This window comes from Rattus norvegicus, chromosome 12 (genome assembly GCF_036323735.1).
Source record: "Rattus norvegicus strain BN/NHsdMcwi chromosome 12, GRCr8, whole genome shotgun sequence".
Taxonomy (NCBI): Eukaryota; Metazoa; Chordata; class Mammalia; order Rodentia; family Muridae; genus Rattus; species Rattus norvegicus.
This window is the reverse complement of record NC_086030.1, coordinates 36,502,005-36,520,686: the sequence shown is the minus strand read 5'-3', so window position 1 is coordinate 36,520,686 and position 18,682 is coordinate 36,502,005. Positions and strand designations below refer to the sequence as shown.

The 18,682-nt window shown below is 46.8% G+C and overlaps 1 protein-coding gene across 4 annotated transcripts in view; it reads left to right on the top strand.

Annotated features, from left to right (window-relative positions):
- The window catches only part of Tmem132b (transmembrane protein 132B), a 263,981-nt gene that overhangs the window by 234,535 nt on the left and 10,764 nt on the right, over positions 1–18,682 (top strand). For all 4 annotated transcript variants that reach the window (NM_001134536.2, XM_039089430.2, XM_039089432.2 and 1 more), the window contains 1 exon segment: positions 16,475–16,680. In NM_001134536.2, coding sequence (NP_001128008.2) covers positions 16,475–16,680 — 206 coding nt within the window.

Sequence of the window (18,682 nt, the reverse complement as noted above, 5' to 3'; positions counted from 1 at the left end):
GCATCCATCCTCTCCAAGCCTGTGAGTCATACAACTGCATCTCAGCATTACCCATCAGGCACTGGGCACACCCCAGTTTCAGAACTCCTTGCTAAATCCACGAGTACTTTCCTTCCTTTAAAAACAGACTGGCAGTCTATTTAAACCAGCAACTTTATAAAAGGCAGGACTGGCGAGAACTCTCATCTGTCTATCACTCTCTCTACCTGGACCCTTGCATGGACGGCGACTTCCCCTGAGGTTCACACTGTCCCTTCAGGTCAGGCCCCCTGCAGAGAGGAAGAGACTGAGGTCCAGAGAGATGATGTGCACACGGTCCTGGGAGGGGTTAGGGGAGCTTGATCACAGGCTCGCCACTGTGTGCTTCCTCTGTCAAGGCGACCTATGGAGTTTAGGGATCGTCGATAGGTCCTGAGAATTTATAATGGGGGGAGGGTATTTGATGGAATGTATCGAGGATGCCCTCCCATTCACACGTAAGGCCGGTGAGCGTTGTGATGAGGAACGCTGCGGTTAATCGGGGCTGTAGCAGGAAACTGGCTTTCTGGAAGCGTCTGCAGCAGTGAACGTACTGAGGAGATGGCGGAACGAGCCCAGTGGCATCGTCTTGGGGCAGCCATCATGTTACCACCCTGTAAAGGGTGACGAGAACCCACAGACCAATATGGCTGAAGAACCAGGGACGTGGCTTAGTTGGTAGAATGCTTACTTTGCACGCGTGGGACCCTGGGTCCCATCCCCAGCACCACATAAACCAGGCACGGTGGCGTGTGCTTATCATCCCAGCGCTCAGGAAGTGGAGGCAGGAAGACCAGAAGCCACCTAGGGAGTTTGAGGCCAGCCTGGAGTACCCAAGACCATGCCTCAGAAGAGCCAAGCCAAACCGAATAGGAACACGACCCGGAGAGAGATAAGTCGTTTTCTTGCCAACGATAGCGTCTCTTAGTTGAAGTCCAAGGGGATGATACATGTCTACTGAAGCACAGACTTTGAATTCGTTGAAGAACTAGTGACCTGAATCCATCCACAGGAGCTCAAGGTCCAGCCCTATCAGACGTCAGAGACAGCTAACTGCAACTGTAAAGGTTCCTATGACTGGGGAAGGCACTGTCAGGCCCACACCTGCACAATGAGATTTTTGCAGAGATTCTGCAGTAAGGGCCAACGGAGCCCAGAGAAACCCAGAGAGGCAACTCCTGGGTGTATACCCAAGGGAATCTACACCAGCATAGCACAGAGACACTCGCTCATCTATCCTCACTGTGGTTCAGTTGGTAGAGCACTTGCCTAGCATGAATGAAAACTTGGGAGCCGGTCTTCAACACCCACGTCAAATAGCCACAGTGGTACACACTTGAGTTTGAGAGCTCAGGAGGTGGGTGTCGGATTAGCCTGGGTGTTCATCCTCAGACGAAAGGTTAAGGAAATGTAACATAGGTACAAGCAGTGGAGATGTTCTGGGGTTGGCTATTCAACTCAGGACAGTGCGTGGGTTAGGCAAGTGTTTTACCATTGAGCCACATCTCTATCCATGACACAACGAGGCTTTGTTCATCCGTAAAGGAGAACTTTTGGGCTTGGCTTGTGGACGGGCAACAGGCTCATTTCCCAAGGGCCCTGGGGCTCAGAAATCTGAGACAGAGCCATGTTCTTCAGGTCTCCTGGTTTGGGGCTGGGGAGACTGAACCCTCAAATCCTTCCCAGATACAAGGGAGGATGTGGTTTTTATAAACCAACTGTAGGAAGGCTGAGGCAGGGGATGCCAGAAATTAGAGGACAGGTCTGTGCTGGGATGCTGTCTGTCATCTTCTCATGGTCCTGCACCCACGTCCTCCTTTCTTCTTCCAGCTGTGCTCTCCCCTCGCATGTCCTTGTGAGGATGGAAGGAAGGAACCTTACCTATTTTCTTTGTTTAAAAAACTCTTGAGGGAGAGCCTGCTGGGCCTCAGGGATGGCATGGGTAGGGGAGGGTGAGTGATTTTGTGTACGCTGTGGAAACTGGAGGTCATACTGGGCCAGATCCTTTCCCTCTAGGTCAGAATTTAGGACAAAGAAAGATGACAAACCAATGTAACAAAATCTTCCTTGGGAAGGGTTCCTGCTTTAGGTGTCAGAGCTGTTAGTGTATTTCTAAGTTAACCACTGAGTCTTGGAGGACTGGAAAGAGAGGCCCTGTTTGTGGTTACCTGGGCTTTCCTCTGCCAGGCGGGAGAAAGTGAGCTGAGAGTGGACCACTGCCAGGCTCTTTCAGCTGAGCTGGGGCAACTTAACTGATGACTGTGACTGGCTGATAACTATGGGGCAGCTCACCACAGAGACAGAGCTGAGGAGTGTCCTTCACGTGTATGGAGAAGCCAGCAAAACTCAGCCCCCTTGGCCGAGGGGCACTGGGAGGAAGAAGCATGTCAGGGTGAAGTGGGAAGGACCGGTTGGGGCTCGGCTGTGGTGGTCAGTTTCTTCTCTCCTTCCATTACTGGGAAGTATTACTGAGTGAAAAACCAGAGACATTAACTGGACAGGAATGTGGTTTCTGCAACTATGAGGGGTAGATTAGAGAGAACCCACCTCACACCTTGCCAAAGCCCAAAATCACTGGGAAATTAAGGAAAGCCCACAGGAGAGATCTGAATGGGTCTCACCCATCTTTGTCTTTTGTGCCCTTTGCCACTTTCTGATGATGTCATACTTCCCCATTGACCTATGGCTGTTCATGTGCATTTCTGTCTCTCACAGTCGAACAAACTGATAAAGGTGGAGAGATTTCATTTTCCATCACTAACATTCACATCCACAGCATCTCATTAACTCAGGGCGTTAACCAGATAGATGGACGGATGGATGGATGGATGAGTGGGTGGATGGATGGATGGATGGATGCTTGGGTGGGTGGGTGGATGGATGGATGGATGCTTGGGTGGGTAGGTGGGTGGGTGGGTGGATGGATGGATGGATGGATGAACAGGAATCCTCTTGCCTATTTACTCACTGGTCAGTTTTGAATGCAGTACCAAGTGAACAGTCACGATGTTCAGTGTGGAGAAAGGAATATCTAGCATTTGGTGTTTGAGGATTTTTCTCTCCGTGATCCACTTTGTCATATGAAAGACATTGTGTGAACCCACACCAAAGCATGCAGGCAGGTGCTTGTGGGGCAGGAGGCCCTAGGATGCGTTAGGCACCAGAATCCATCTTTTTTGGTAGCCATCCAAAGGAGAAACACGTTAGAGGCCATCCCTTGAAGACAGGGAGGAGAACCTCAATACATGATGTCTAGGACATCATGGGGCCAATTCGGGTCCCCGATTGGTGAGGTTAGCAGGACCTAAGGCCACACACAGTCAGGGCCTACAGGGCTGGCTCTAGCTGATGGACCACAGAGTCACAGACCATCCGATCTCCCTTTGCTCCACAGAGAAGGAGAGTTTGTACGTAGAAGGGTTTGGGTGGGAGATGCAGTGGTTATTTGTAGGGAGCGGCGTGGCAAAACAAAGATGGCGCCAACATCCAGCCCCGTCTGGATGTAGACAACTTACCGCGCATGCGCAGGCTTGTCCCCTTGCTAGGGCGGCCGTATGATAATGAGGTGATCCGGCGCCCTCCTGTGGTGAACAATAGTACTGCGCATGTGCGGGTTTTGCACCTGGTGTCAGTCTGGCTGGGGCGGTACTATGCAAATGGAGTGGTTCATGCCACGCCAGTCTCTGGAGGACAAGTAGCTGGGATGACAGTGGGGTGATAGTGGGGTGACTCGTGCCCCGCCAATCCCTGAAAGATTATTAGCATACTGTTGTGTATATGAGGCGAGCGACTTTGCCGCTCGTGGTCCCCGTGTCAACAATGAAGTGGTCCTGCAGTAAAGGCTGTTGAGAAGAATCCGACCGTGTTGCGTCTTCCTTGCTGGCCGAGGTGGGTGCGACAGTTATTAACTCAGAAGAGTAGAAATTTGGAGAACAGGAACCAAAATAAGGAAATGCAGTGCGGTGACTCTTGGCTCCCAGGGAACGCAGTATCAGCCCCCACTAATGAGAAAGCAGCTGGTTTGAAACCCTCACTCACTTAATTATATCAACACGGTGGACACCTTGCGGGCTGCCTTCCCAGGTTGGGCTAATTAGCCTTCCTTTTCTCTGATTTTCCTTTCTTTCTGATAATTATCTCCTCTCACCTCTCCTCACACGTGTGAGTGGGCTGCTGGCAGCCATGTTTATACTCGGAGCCAACTACGTTGGCCAATCCGATCCTCAGAGGGTTCGAGATCAGTGAGTATTGGTTGCGACTGTGAATGGGTGAAGTGCCCAGCACAGGGCGTGTGCCTGAGCGTGGGAGGGTAGAATTAACCATTGTACAAAGTGAGGGGACGGAGCCAAGGCAAGGGCACAGGCCCTTCTGTTACCAGGTTCCAGTTCAAGCCTGTTTCTTGAGCAGAATCCAGTAAGTATGAAAAAGCTCTCCGCTCCTCTCCGAAGTTCTCTCTATTTTGTAACTAAAGAGGCCTCAGTGGGCTGGGGAGAAGGCTTATCTGGTAAAGGGTTGAACCTACTGGGCAGAAGGTAGAGACAGGCAGATCCCAGGGGTCTCACAAGCCAGCCAGCCATCCTAGAGTGTGTTTGTGTGTCTAGGCACATGGTAGGGGCAGAGGGTAAAATGGTGGTAATATTTAGGAACAGCATAAATAGCAACAGAATCAGGAGCTGGAAAACGGACAATTAAGCCAAAGATCTCTTTGGAAACCTTCCCCCATGACTGTGAGCCTGGGCATCTAGCCTCCTCTTGGCAGCAGTGGACAAACTTGGCTGTGCCGGGTCTTTCCGCTGGGGCCTTTCTGTGCTCTGAAGCAGGTGGCGAGAAGGCTGAGCTTTGCATCAACTTTCTCCTTTCTTGTCTGGAGAAGAAACTCTTGGCCCTGGAGGCCGACCCCTTACGTTCAGAGTTCACGGTAGTGTTTTTGGCAAAAGTCTCTTTCTGTTCTTTATGCCTGTGCGTGCGTGTTCATGTGTGTGCAGGCGCAGTGCCTATGCGTGCAAGTGTGTGTGGAGGTCAGAGGACAGCCTTGTTTGTCTGGTTTTGAGACAAAGGCTCTCACAGAACCTGGAGCTCCCTGATTTCAACTGAGGCCAACTGAGAGGGTGAGACCCCTAGGATTTGCCTGTCTCCACCCCTCCAGGGCTGGGATTGTGTGCATATGCTGATGCACGTGGTTTTAAATAAAAGGGTGCTGGGGATTTGGCTCACATCCCTGTCATTTTATAAGAGCAAATTACCAAACCAGTAGCCATTAATCTGGCCCAGAAGTTTCTTTTCCTAAAAATGAACAACAACAAAAGCCAGAAGTAGTTTTTAAATGTTGTAAAAATACAAACCTGGAAACCTCTCTCCCCCTCTCCTTCCCCCTCTCTCTCCTCTCCTTCCCTCCATCTCTCCCTTTCTCCTTCCCTCCCTATCTCCTTGTCTCCCTCTTTCCCTCTCTCCCCTCTCTGTCCTTCCATCTCTCTGCCCTCTCCTTCCCTCCCTTTCTCTCCTCTCTCCCTCCCTTCCTCCCTCCTCTCCTCTCTCCCTCCTCTCCTCCCTCTTCTCCTCCCTTCCTCCCTCCTTCCTCCCTCCCTCCCTCTCTCTTCTCCTCCCTCCCTCTCTCCCTCCCTCCCTCTCTCCCTCCCTCCCTCTCTCCTCTTTCCCTCCCTCCCTCCTCTTCTCCCTCCCCTCTGTCCCCCCTCTCCTTCCCTCCCTTCCTCCATCTCCTCTCTGCTCACAGCCTCACTCTCTAATGACTCACTGTATCACCCAGACTGCCCTCATGAGTGTGACAACCCTCCTTCTCCCAGTTTCCTAAGAGCAGGGGATTACAGGCATGTGCCACATGCCTAGCCCAGTTCCCTATCCCTTGACCCAAACCCACAGGAATAGGGGATCCCCAAATGGCAGCAGAATGGCAAGGTGTCAAGGGGAGGATGGAGGATGAGAAAGAAAGATAACAGAAGCAGCAGCTGGGACTGGAAGTTCTTGCAGATGCTGATGTCTTAGGCCAAGCAAGTTTATTAAGAAGGACAGCCTCATACTTACTATTTGTGGGATGGGTGGGGGCAGGAGGAATGGCTGACCATACTCAGCGGAAAGCTAAGTCGGAAAACATTGGAAAGAGAACATGGGATTCCTCGGACACAGCTGCCTGAGGACTGATAACCACAGCCCAAGAGGAAGAGCTGGGACCCCAGAAACCACAACCGTAACCGCTTCACCCTCAGGTGTGAGCGTGATTGTGTGTTTTCATGTCTGGTCCTGGACAAGGTCTCAGAGCTAAAGTTCCCTTTGTCCTCTCATCAGGGCCTCTGCAAAAATCTCGGCTCGGTCTGACTCTCCACCCTCCCCCTACAGGACACTTAACCTACACAGATACTTTTCTTTTATGTGATGAATTTATGCACACACCCCAAGCACCTTAGCTTCCTGACCCCTGTGCTTGTGCTGTGGCACCTGCTCAGCGAGCTTCTCCCAGCAGGCTCAGGGTTGAGAGGAAACTAGAGCAGGAAGCTGGGCAGCACCTCATGCTGGGCTCTCAGGAGGGAGACACTTCCTCCTTCCTCTGGGCATCCTTTGATGAGTAAGAAAGGCTTGGATCTCATCCTGCGTTCTTAAGTGCGAAGGCTTTTCAAACCTCCTTGTCATCTGAATTTCCGTGGGATGGAGCACACAAATGATAATACTGCAGGGGCAAGCACTTTGCATGGGGTCACAGGTCTGAACCTCATGGAGTCCTCATAAGGGGCCTCAGAGTTTGGATCATGCTTTTGTATGGTGCCGGATTGAACTTGTATGATGTGGACAGCTACCTACAGGTAACTAATGGAAATAACTTTAGTCCAGGCAGGGGCCCCAAGTCCTCTTGGGAAGGTGTCTTGAACATCTGTGAGAAGCAGCCCTATCTGTTTCTTCATTTAAACGGATGCAGTCAGTGAGGCCCATGTCCATGGGCACCGTGTGTCATTACACTGGGTACTGTTACGGCTCATCTGGACCTCCTCAAGAATGCAAGCTCCCTGGTTTGCTCTGTCTCTAGAGGCCTGCTCAGAGCCCATGTGATGGCCCTGGAATTTAGCTTCAGATAGGTTATGAATTCCCCATGCCTCTGGGGAGGTGCAATAGTCAGCTTTAACTGTCAATCTGACCTTTGAAGAGAGTCTCAGTGAGGGACTGTCTGGATCATGTTGGCTTGTGAGCATGTCTGTTGGGGTTGTCTTAATTGAGATGGTTAGACCCCTACCCTCATCCCACTCCAATGGGAGCTAGGTGGCACTGTCTCATGCTTTGGCCCCTGAGCTGTATAAGAGTGAAGAAACCCAGCAAACACAAGGGTATTCCTTTCTCTTTGCTCTTCTGTGATATGATGTAATATGACCTGTCTCAGGTTCCAGCCACTGTGACCTACCCACGGTAGTGGTCTGTAGCCCAGAATTGTGATCTGGAGTAACCCCTTGTACGTTGCTTTTCCTCAGGATATTTTATCGCAGCACCAGATGTGGGCTCACCCTCTCTATAAACATTCTCTCTAGTGTGGGTACACTAGATTCTGATGCCCAGAACACCAGAGGATGCAGTTCTAGGATTCCACTAAACAAAACAGCATAAGAAGAAACCAGTGACGACCATAGCTGGGAGAGCCATAGAGGCAGATACTCGGGGTAACTGGGATGATCCAAAGCCAAGAAGAAGATCAAGAAATAAGCTCTGGGAGACCATCTCATCTTTTAGTTGAGATGGGGGGGGGGCGAGGACTCTGAATCCCTTTGTACCCTGAGCATGACCCTGACAAACACTTCAGACCAATCCCAGACTCGGATGAGGGATAGTCATGTCCCTTGCCGACCACAAAAGCAGTTCCCCTCAGCACCCTTTGCGTGAGTTACAATGTATCCATCCTTAAAGGAGAAAGCTGGAAGCTCGGGAAAAGTTGATACAAAGATAAACACCAGAGAATGGTATTAGTGATTCATAGCCAGACTAGCTCTCACTCTGATAGTGGAACATCCAGGCTAGAATTTAGGATAACTGTGATTGACATGTTAAAGGCTAGACTAGAAATGACTGACAACATCAGTAAGTGGATGGGTAATTTTTAGCAGGGATTAAAGCCAGAAGAAAAAATAAAATAGGAACACTACAAATATAAATATATAGTGGCAGCGATCTTGACTTTAAAAAAGATTTATTTTCATTTTTATTTGTGAATGTGTGTGTGTGTGTGTGTGTGTGTGTGTGTGTGTGTGTGTGTAAGCCCAAATAATGGTGCTAAAGATGCATTTGAAAAGTAACTAGCCAAAATTACAGAGATACCAAACATCAAATCTGAGAAGGCCATGCACCCCAGGGAAGAAAAAAAAAACCACAAACAAAGCTTATGCTGTTCAAAGCTGAAAGACAAAGAGAAAATCCTGTAGGTGGCCTGGACAGGGTGGCAGTGACAGCCGACGTGCTATAGGGATCCTTAGCCTTGGTTTTCGTGGTCTACCATCTAAAATCAAGTCTCTGTTGTTGAATACTCTGTGGTCAGTGGAGCAGAGTGTATAACTGGCTTCTCTACAGCGGCTGATGGGTTCACGTGGGTGAATGCTGCTGTTCCGGTCATCTCTGTCTCTAGAGATTTTCATTGCTGGGAGAGGAGTGTTAAATGTCAAAGTCAGTAACTGTGTTTGTACTGGCCACTGTGACTCCATTAACTGTAGTCTCCTATACACCTAAGCTCTGCTCATACATACCTATGCATTTGGAAAAATTTAACCCTGTGTGTGTGTGTGTTATAAGTTTCATGTAGGTGTACATACATGTGTATATAAGTCATCATGTGTGTGTACATGTGTGTGCACGTGTGTGTGCTGTTTACATGTTTCATGTGGGTGTGCATACATATATATATATGTCATCGTGTGTGTGGATGTGTGTTGTTGTTTATATGTTTCATGTGGGTGTGCATACATATATACACAAGTCATGTATGTGCATGTGTGTGCATATGTGTGCTGTTTATATGTTTCATGTGGGTATGCATACATATGAACATAAGTCATCGTGTGTGCACATGTGTGTGTGTGCATGGGTGTGTGGTGTTTATACGTTTCATGTGGGTGTGCATACATATGAACATAAGTCATCATGTGTATGTGCATGTGTGTGTGCTGTTTATATGTTTCATGTGGGTATGCATACATATGTACATATATAAGTCATCGTGTGTGCACATGTGTGTGTGGTGTTTATATGTTTCGTGTGGGTCTACACACATATGCATATAAGTCTATGTGCATGCATGTGGAAACCAGAGGTCAGTATCAGGTGCTTTCTTCAATAGTTCTGCACTGTATTTTCTGAGGCAGGCTCTCTCACTGAATCTGGAGGTCATTAATCCAGCCTGACTGGCTGGCTAACAGCTTGGGGATCATTATGTCTCTTATTCCTCAGTGCTGGCATTGAAAATGTGTCATGGGATTTGAACTCGGCTCCTCATGCTTCTGTGGGAGGTACTTTACGGAGCCAGCCATCATCGAAGCCCCTTTCTCCACGTGGTATCTCTCCTCATCTCTAGCCATCATTTCCGCGCTGGATTTCTGGCTGGAGACTCGCACAGACTACTCTCCATTTCACCTTCATTAGGTCTTCATGAAGGATCTTTCCTTCCTCATCTGTCTCTAGTGTCCTCAGGTTTTTATGCTTATCATGAGTTCCTCGGGCGGACTCTGTGCTTGGACCCTGGTTGTAGAAAATGAATTGGGGGCCTGCATATTCATTTATGCGAGTAAATCATTCATATTTAGCATTAGACCGGAAGGTGCCTTCCCGCTGTTAATTTATTTTCCCATCTGCTCCGTGTTTCTCTCCCCCATTTCTGCTGCCCGTCTGGCCAATTGCATGTTCTGTCTTAATTTATTAACTTACCATTTTTGTCTTTTCATAAATAAAATATGTATGCTGAGGATGTAGTTCAGTGGCAGGATGCACTGTCTATGCAAAAATCTGGGTTCTGTCCTCAGCATCGAGATGTATTAAAAAAATTAAAACACTTGTTTTATGTGTTCCCACCACACCTGGTATTTACAATATGTGTCAAAGAATCCAGACTCCCCCCTAGTTAAATACTTCTTTAGTTGTATTAATACGTAGCCCGTGGAATCTTATATTTCCAATTACTCCTTCCCATCTGCTCTAGCTTGCTGTCTATTTTATATTTACTTCAGATGTGAACATATATTGCTATTATTTCATGTTATAGAGCAATCATGACTGAAAATGTTAATTTTAGTCCTGTTTTAATTACTCCGTTCCTCATGCACTGATTTCAGTGTATGGATATGAATTTCTGACTCATTATTTTGTCTCCTTAAATGATTCTTCTGTAACATTCTTTTTCAAAGTCTACTTTTTAATTTTTAATTATCTCTGTGTGTCCGTGTATATGTGTGTGTGTGTGTGTGTGTGTGTGTGTGTGTGTGTATGTGTGTGTGTATACACATATGAGCGTGATGTCCAAGAAAGCCAATAGGGGGCGGTAGATCCCCTGGAGCTGAAATAACAAGTGATTGTGGGTCACAGGACACGGGAGCCTGAATCCAAACTCAGATCTTCTGTAAAAGCAGTTTGCATTCTTAATTACTATGTCGTCTCTGTGGCACCCTTTTAACATTTCTTCAATTAGTCCAGTTGGTTAGCAATTCCATTAGATGTTGTCTGGGAAAAAACAAAACCTTTTAAAAGTTTTATCTTTAATAGGCATTTTTTTTCTTCTGAGCACAGAATTGGAACTTTAGAGTTATTTATTTCGGAAGTGAACTTGTGCCACCCTGCCTGTTTTGCAGTGGGCGTGATTTCCAGTCTAACCACAACTGTACCTTCTGTTTTGATTCTCTGTTCTTTTCCTTGTTTTATTTTTTTCTTTCAAGCTTTTTCCACTACCAAGTTCTTTATTATATAAATATATGATCGTATTAATTATGTATCTCTCCCAGCTCAGCTTTTAAATCTCATGAGCACTGAAGGCTGTGTCTGGCCGCACTCTGTGTTCAGCACCTAGGATAGCTCCCGGGTCTCAGCAACATTAAGTGTTTGTTAAACAAAGGGGCTTTTTATTCTTATTTTACAGATGAGATGCCTCAGGCAGAGAAAGGTTATGGTAACGGAACACACTGGGATTCCTAACGTGGTTTCTGAGGGACTTAATGAGTTGAAGACCGAACAGGAGAGCCTGGGTTTCTTAGGGTTGTTCATACAAGGTCTTAGCCACAGAGGATGAAAGGTAACATTTTCAGTATGGCGAGAACAGCTCAGATTTAGGTTGCTACAACTCAGTGTGGATCTGCTCACAGCAGCCCCTCCCTGGATGTGTGGCTTGCCTGGAAGAGTATTAAGACAATTGTACATTGAATCCTGTTCTGACATGCAAGCATAAATGTTGAGGACAAATAATCTTTCTATGATTATAGCTATAAAATTTTATTTTTCTTGTGTTTATTATATTTTATTGTATTTATTGTATTTTGTTGCACTTTATGTTTGAGACAAGGTCTTACAACGTAGCTTTTGTTGGCCTGGAACTTGTTTTGTAGACCAGGCTGATTAGAAGAGAATCTTTAAAAAACATTCTTAGGAGCAAGTAAAAGCTAGCCTGGTTATTGCCCTACCTTGATGGACCTTGCCCTGGGGACCCATGTTAATACAGTAATGTGTGGAAAATACCGATTAACTGTTATTGATCCTCCTCTATGACTCTGCCTGGAAGGAGCCAAAAGAAAGCTCACAGCCACCATACAGCCAGGCAGAAGCAAGGACTGAACTTGAAATCTTGAAAGAAGAGAGCAGGGGCAAGAGCTTGTATCCTGAATCCACGTGTATATTCCAGGAAGCAAAAGCTAGCCTATAGTGATAAAGGCATCATCATGGTTTGAATATGCTTGACCCAGACTTGTCCCAAGCCTGACAACCTAAGTTTGATACCCAGGACCCACATGGTGGAAGGAGAGAGCTGACCCTCACAAGTTGTCCTTTGACCTCTCTCTCTCTCTCTCTCTCTCTCTCTCTCTCTCTCTCTCTCTGTGTGTGTGTGCTCACAGATTAAAAATAACTTGAAAATTAAAATAAAGAAAGAAATAAACACCATCCACATCCCTGCTGGGTCTTAGTGCATTCTGCAACATGCAGTAAGACCTGCAAAGTGTTTTGTTCCTATGACAACTGATCCTCTGACTGCTTAAATCTGGGATCTCTGGATTTTTCTGTGAATATTCCTGAGAAGTGCTCTTTCTGAGTCTGTAGTGTAGGCAGTGTTTGGGTTGGGAAAGGTCACAACAGACAATCTCAAACTGTCCACTGCCTGATGAGGCAATAGCAAGCCAGATGCAGGAGGGTAGACCCAAGATACATTGTTTCTTCCGTTCTGAATGGAGAATGAAACGAACATCTCCTAAGATCCCCTAGGAGCCATCCCCACATCCCAAAGCCCCCCTTTGTGTCTTTTATCCTGGGATAATGGAGTTGCAGAAGTCTAATAACTTGACAGTAAAAATATTAACCTCTAAAGGCAGCTTTCACAATATGACATTTTATAAGCTGTTTTACACATATTGGAAGATGAACGTGACACGGCTTGGTCTTTTTCTGAGCTCCGTGCTTTTGGCCTCTGCTCTTCTTACATGAGGATGGATTTGGATGCATTTGGTTTTCGATGCTCCTCTTGGGGCTCAGAGAGCCCCTCAAGCATCATTTAGATGAATGACGGGGGCTGGAGAGATAGCTGAGCAGTTAAGAGCACTCGCTGCTCTTGCAGAGGACTTGAATCCAGTTTGCAGCACCCACAGAGCAGCTCACAACCATCTCTAACTCCAGTGCCAGGGGATCTGATGTCCTCTTGTGGCCTCTGCAGGTACTGCACCCTTGTGATGCACCCCATACATGCAGAGGAAACACTCATAATACTTTTTTTAGATTAGAGGAATGATGGGAGTGGGAAGTTGGTTTTTACATGGTTATGTCTTCTCTGCCTAATGAGCTCTTACTCCATGTTGTAATCTCAGTTTCTAGTCACATGGTCAGACTGCACCCTGGGATTCCAAGGTCACATACATTCTTCTTTGGGTCCTCCATGCTTCAAGCTCTGTATCTTTTCCTGGTCTGTTTCCATCCACCATATATGGACTGAATCCCATTTATTTTTAGTGTATGTGTGTGCATGTATGTATGTGTGTGTATGTATGTATATGTAAATGTATGTATGTTTGTGTATGTATGTGTATGTAGTATGTTTGTTATGTTGTATATATGTGTGTATATATTTATATGTGTGTATGTAGTATGTGTGTTTATGTGTGTGAATGTATGTTGCATGTTGTATATCTGTGCATGCATGTATATATGTGTGTATATTGTATATGTCTATGTGTATGTATGTCTATGTGTATGTATGTTTGTATGTTGTATGTGTATATATATTATATGTGTGTATATTGTATGTGTGTTTATATATGTGTGTTGTATGTTGTATACCTGTGAATGTACGTATATATGTCTGTATGTTTATGTGTGTGTGTGTTGTATGAATGCTGTGTGTGTAGGTATACACGCATGTATATCCTTCCTTAGGTGCCATTTAACTTGTATTTTGAGACAAGTTCTCTAACTGGTCTGGAAACACCCCCAACCCCTCAGTTTTGAGACAGAATCTTATACTAGCCTGGCTCTTGCACATAGGTTTGTTTGTCTAGTCAGGAAGTCTCAGGAATCTACCTTTTTCTCTCTCCACAGCTCTGAGGTTATAAGTACCTTCAACCACACCTAACATTTTTCTTCTTTTACAAACTTTTTATATTTATATTTAATTTTATGTGTATGTATTCTTGTCTGCATGTGTTCCCTGTGTGTGAAATGTCCAAGGCCAGAAGAAGGTACCAGATTCCCTAGACTTGGATTACAGATGGTTGTGAGCCTCTGTATGGGTGCTGGGAACTGAACCTGGGTCCTCTGGAAGAGCAGCCAGAGTGATCAGCCACCAACTCATCTCTTTAGCTCCTCTTCCCCATGTTGTAAAATGTAAGTTCTGGGAATTGATCTTGGGTTTTCACTCTTGTAAGACAAGCACTTTTCTGACAGGTCCCATCTCCTCATCTAAGGGATTTAAGTTCTTAAGACAAAAATTCCCAGAGCCAGTGTGTCCCTCTGACAGTTGAGGTGGGGTTTGGGGTGGGTAGGGTAGCAGCTGACAAGGAAGGTCAAGAATTCCTCACAGGAATTTGAGGTCTGAGTTTCAAGAATGTTCAAGAAATGGCTGACCAGTCTTTGAGGCAAGATGAAGGTGACTTTAGTTTGACTTCAGACAGGATGCCGTGTTCTCTGGGATAAGTGAGTGGAGTCCAGGGGAGGTCATGCCCTCATGAAGCGAAACCTGTCCCAGTGCAGCCGTCACGTAGAAGGGGAGAGCTTCTCTGTGACAGGTTTTGATCCTTTCCAGAGAATCGTATGGATGGAAGTCAGATTCGCCATTGTGGGCCCCGTGGAAGATAAGATCACAGTCTTCAGTCCTATGCCCTGCCCTTACGTGGGAGCCTCATTCTGATGTCTCTCCCCATGATTCTGGGCTCAATGACACACGCTTAAGTCCCTCCCACATTCCCTGGGCGACAGCTGCTCTTCTTGGCGTGTTGTATCGCTCTCCTTCCAAAAAAGCAAAGGGAAGGCCGGAAAAGAGTATTCTTTTTTCGCTAAAGTTGAGAAGTTAAAAGAAATGACCCCATTTCAACTGCTCATTGGGTTTACAATGTTGAGGGGCATCAGCTACCACCATACAACTATTGTTCTTTTAGCTGTAAAGAGGTGTGGGTGAATGTATAATACTTCATATGTGTAGTGTGTAATGGTTAAATGAGGGTTCTTGGCATTTCTACTACCTTAAATGTTTAAAAAAATTAATTCACACATAGTGATTGCGTGTGTGTGTGTGTGTGTGTGTGTGTGTGTGTGTGTGTGTGTGTGTCTGTATTTGTTGGTGGAAGTGTGGTGTATGGTATCCTGACACAAATCAGGTAACTCCATTTGTATCTTCTTATCATTGCTCTGTGGTTAGAGCCTGAAAGTTCTAACTCATAAAATGTATAATAGGTGATTTGAACTACAGAACTTTAGCTGTTCTGCATAAAGTGGTGTTTAGTGGTCACATCCTTGTGTGTTCTGGCACAAAATGTCTAACCTCCCGTCATCCCCGTCCCCAAGTCACTGAAGCCAGGCCTGAAGGCCCTTCACTGCTCAGTCAGACTGTAGCCATCTGAAGTCCCCTTCTGTTCACGACTTCCTGCCCCGAACAGATGTTTAGGGGGGATTTGTTTTAGATGAATTTTTAAGTTCCTGTTTATTCTAGATACCGTTCCTTTGACGGATTAATAATTTCAAAATGGGGGGTGGGAGATGGCTGAGTCAATAAATGCTTACTCCATAAGCACAAGGACCCAAGTCAAGTCCCCGGCATCCATATGGAAAGCCAGGTGTGTGCTATATGTCCAGGATCCAAACTCTGGGGAGGCAGAGACAGGAAGCTCCCAGGCACTCACTAGCTAGGCAGCCTTGCCAAATCAGTGTGCTCTCTCAGAACACAAGGCAAACAGCTCCTGAAGAATGACACTTCAAAGACGTGTGTGCACTTCCAGTCAATCATGCCACATCACAGCTTCAGTCTTCCCATCTCTAAAATGACATCACAGGTCCCACATGTTTCTTGCTTCCCACTGGTTCCCAGGTTTCATCCCAATGGAGAACAAGACCACAGCATTTTATTTGCTCACCCAGGAGGTGGGAAGTGAAGCAGGAAGCTGATGTGTTTGGCAAGACCCCACAGCAGGGGGTGAGCTAGCGTACCCCAAGCCCTGAGCCAGAGACTCACCTCTTTCTCCCCAGTTTTCCAAACTGCGTCTCACTGTTTGCACAGATTAATCCCATCTGTGTTTCCAGTGCATCCCATGAGCACTTAGCCTACCAGGGTTTTAATCCAATGCAGAGCCCTCTTGGATTTCTTTCAAATGTTCCGCTTTATGGCCGGAACAAAGCCTTTTCTTAGTAACATTAAAACCTTTTATGCATCTTCAAATGTGGCACCAGAGTGGAATAAGACACACCTGGGGCTTGATTAGCGGTGGTTTGAGTGCATAAGAAAAGGTAAGATAAGGAAAACAGCGCCCTCCCAAAAGGCGGCTGGGGTTATGCAGCTCCATTAAATTATGTTTATGGTTTAACTTGTCAGTATTGTGTAACACAAAACGGCTTTCCTGGAGTCTGTCTATCAGTGATTTGTCATTAATTAGTGTCTACAAATTACTCTTTGTACCTGTCCTGTTCTTCTGGCTCCTTATAAATCAGAGCTGTCGTGGTTCATGAACTTCTACAGATGTCAAGATCTGTGTGTTGCGTGTCTCTTGCTGATGCGTCTCGCGTTCTTGTCCCCCCCCCCTCCCCCAAGGTCTCCAACACCTGTGACTCTATCTTTGTGAACGGGAAGGAGATGAAGAGCAAAGTAGGCACGATTGTCAACTTCACCCACCAGCACTTCACTTCCCAGGTGGAGATCACCGTCTGGGTGCCCCGCCTGCCGCTGCAGATTGAGATCTCGGACACGGAGCTGAGCCAGATCAAGGGCTGGAGGATCCCGGTGGCATCCAACAGGAGGTGAGGAACAGGAGCCCCAGCTGTGGGCTAGAGGCTGCCAGGGCAGGCGCAGGTGTCTGCGGGAGGTAAGCTGGTTCCCAGGAAGCAATGTCTGAAGTATGTTGCCACGGTCTGGGTTTGGCTTCCCGCAGTGCACCGCAGTGCTCTGGCCTTGGGCTCCTGTGGCTCTGACTTGGATGATGACTAACAGTTGGACAAGAGAAAATTACGTCAAAAACAATATTAACAGTTAACGGCGGTGATGCCGGCAGCCTCGTAGAGCGGTCTGATGTGGGAAGGTCAGGTGAGATCTAAGAAGCACCCACACAGAACTTGGCCTTCAGAACCTAACTACTTCCCCCCATCCTCTGTCATCCTCTCCTTTCTGACTGTCAGCCATGGGGTGAGACGTCCTGTGGTAACAACCGCATGGTTGAAGCCGAGACTGTCTGAGTTTTAACCTTGGCTTCTGCCAAGTATAGCCACGTGACCTCGTGACGTCACCTAGGTATTCTTCAGTTCCGTCAACTATACATCGGAAACAATGGTATTACAAGAGGTCCCAAGAATCCAGTGCTATGATGTGTTCTGCAGCGGGGAGGGCTCAAAGTCAAAGTCTTCTCCAGGATCCTCATCTGCTGCTTATTCAGGTGCAACAGTTTGAAAGAGAATGTCCCCCAAAGGCTTAAGTGTTTCATCACCAGGTCCCCAGCAGGTGGCGCTGTTTGGGGGAGGTTATAGAACCTTTAGGAGGAGGAGCTTTGATAGAGGAAGTATATCACTGGAGGTGGGGTGAGAGTACACCTCACTTCCTGTCCTCACTGTCTGCTTCCTGAGTATGTGTACAATCGGAGCAGGCATTATTATTATGATTATTATGATTATTATGATTATTATGATTATTATTATTTACTACTACTATTACTATTACTACAACTACTACTATGACTACTACTACGGCGGCTACTACTACTACTACTACTACTACTACTACTACTGCTTATGCTGTCAGGCCTTCCTTACCATGATAAACAGTATCTCTTAGAACTGTGAGATAAAAATTAACCCTTTCCTCCCCAAGTTGATTTCTTTCGGGACATTACTTTATCAGGGCAACAGAAATGAAACTAGAGGTCCAGTCAAGCACCAGCCTGGCACCATGCCAAGGAGACTTCACAGACACAATTACAGCCAAAGTGATCTATCTTAGGACGTGGAGATGATTGAGGAGGGCTGGATCCATCAGATGAGACCCTTGAAAGCCAATCATCCCCTCCGGCTAGTGGCAGAAGGACCCTGGAGAGGTCTGAGAGTGAGGGCCACTTGACAGGGCGATGCTGTCTTTGGAGGTGGTTTAACATGCGCCATGGAAAGCGCGTGGAGCCTTTAGGGATCCACGAGCGTCCTCATGATGAACACGGACCAACGGCACCCAGTCTAACTGTGGGTAGCAACCTGACTGTTTAGATGCAGATTCTGCTCCAACAGCTTCAAGTGAGAGTCTGGCTGACACCTTGACATCAGCTCCAGAGTCTTGACGCAGAACTTCTCATTGGAGCCTTGTTGTCCGTGACTCACAGGATCCCAAGCAAGCAAATGAGTTAAAAAAAAAAAAACTGTGAGGTGTGTAGACATTTGTTATACCACAAAGGAAGAAAGTAACCCAGATATTGTTACCCAGTGTTGGAGTGCAACTGTAACACTCCATGGAGGGTGTCTTTTCAAGTAGACAGTAGGCGGAGGAGCGGAAGTATCCGGAGGAACATAGTGGCCGTTGGCAGACTCTTTGTAGACTCATGGGTGGTGACAGTGTTGACAAGTGAGCCCAATGGCATGAGACGTTGTCGAGACGCTCCCATTGCCTGGTTGGAAATAGCAGTCATCCTGGATAAGAGTGCACTTGGAAAACATTCAGAGGGCGTGGGGAGCCCGGATTCTTTTTTGACTGTTACAGAATGCGAGTGTGCCGTGGCCTGCAGTTACACGAAAGCAAATAAAACTGGCTCTGAGGCTGTGATTCCCA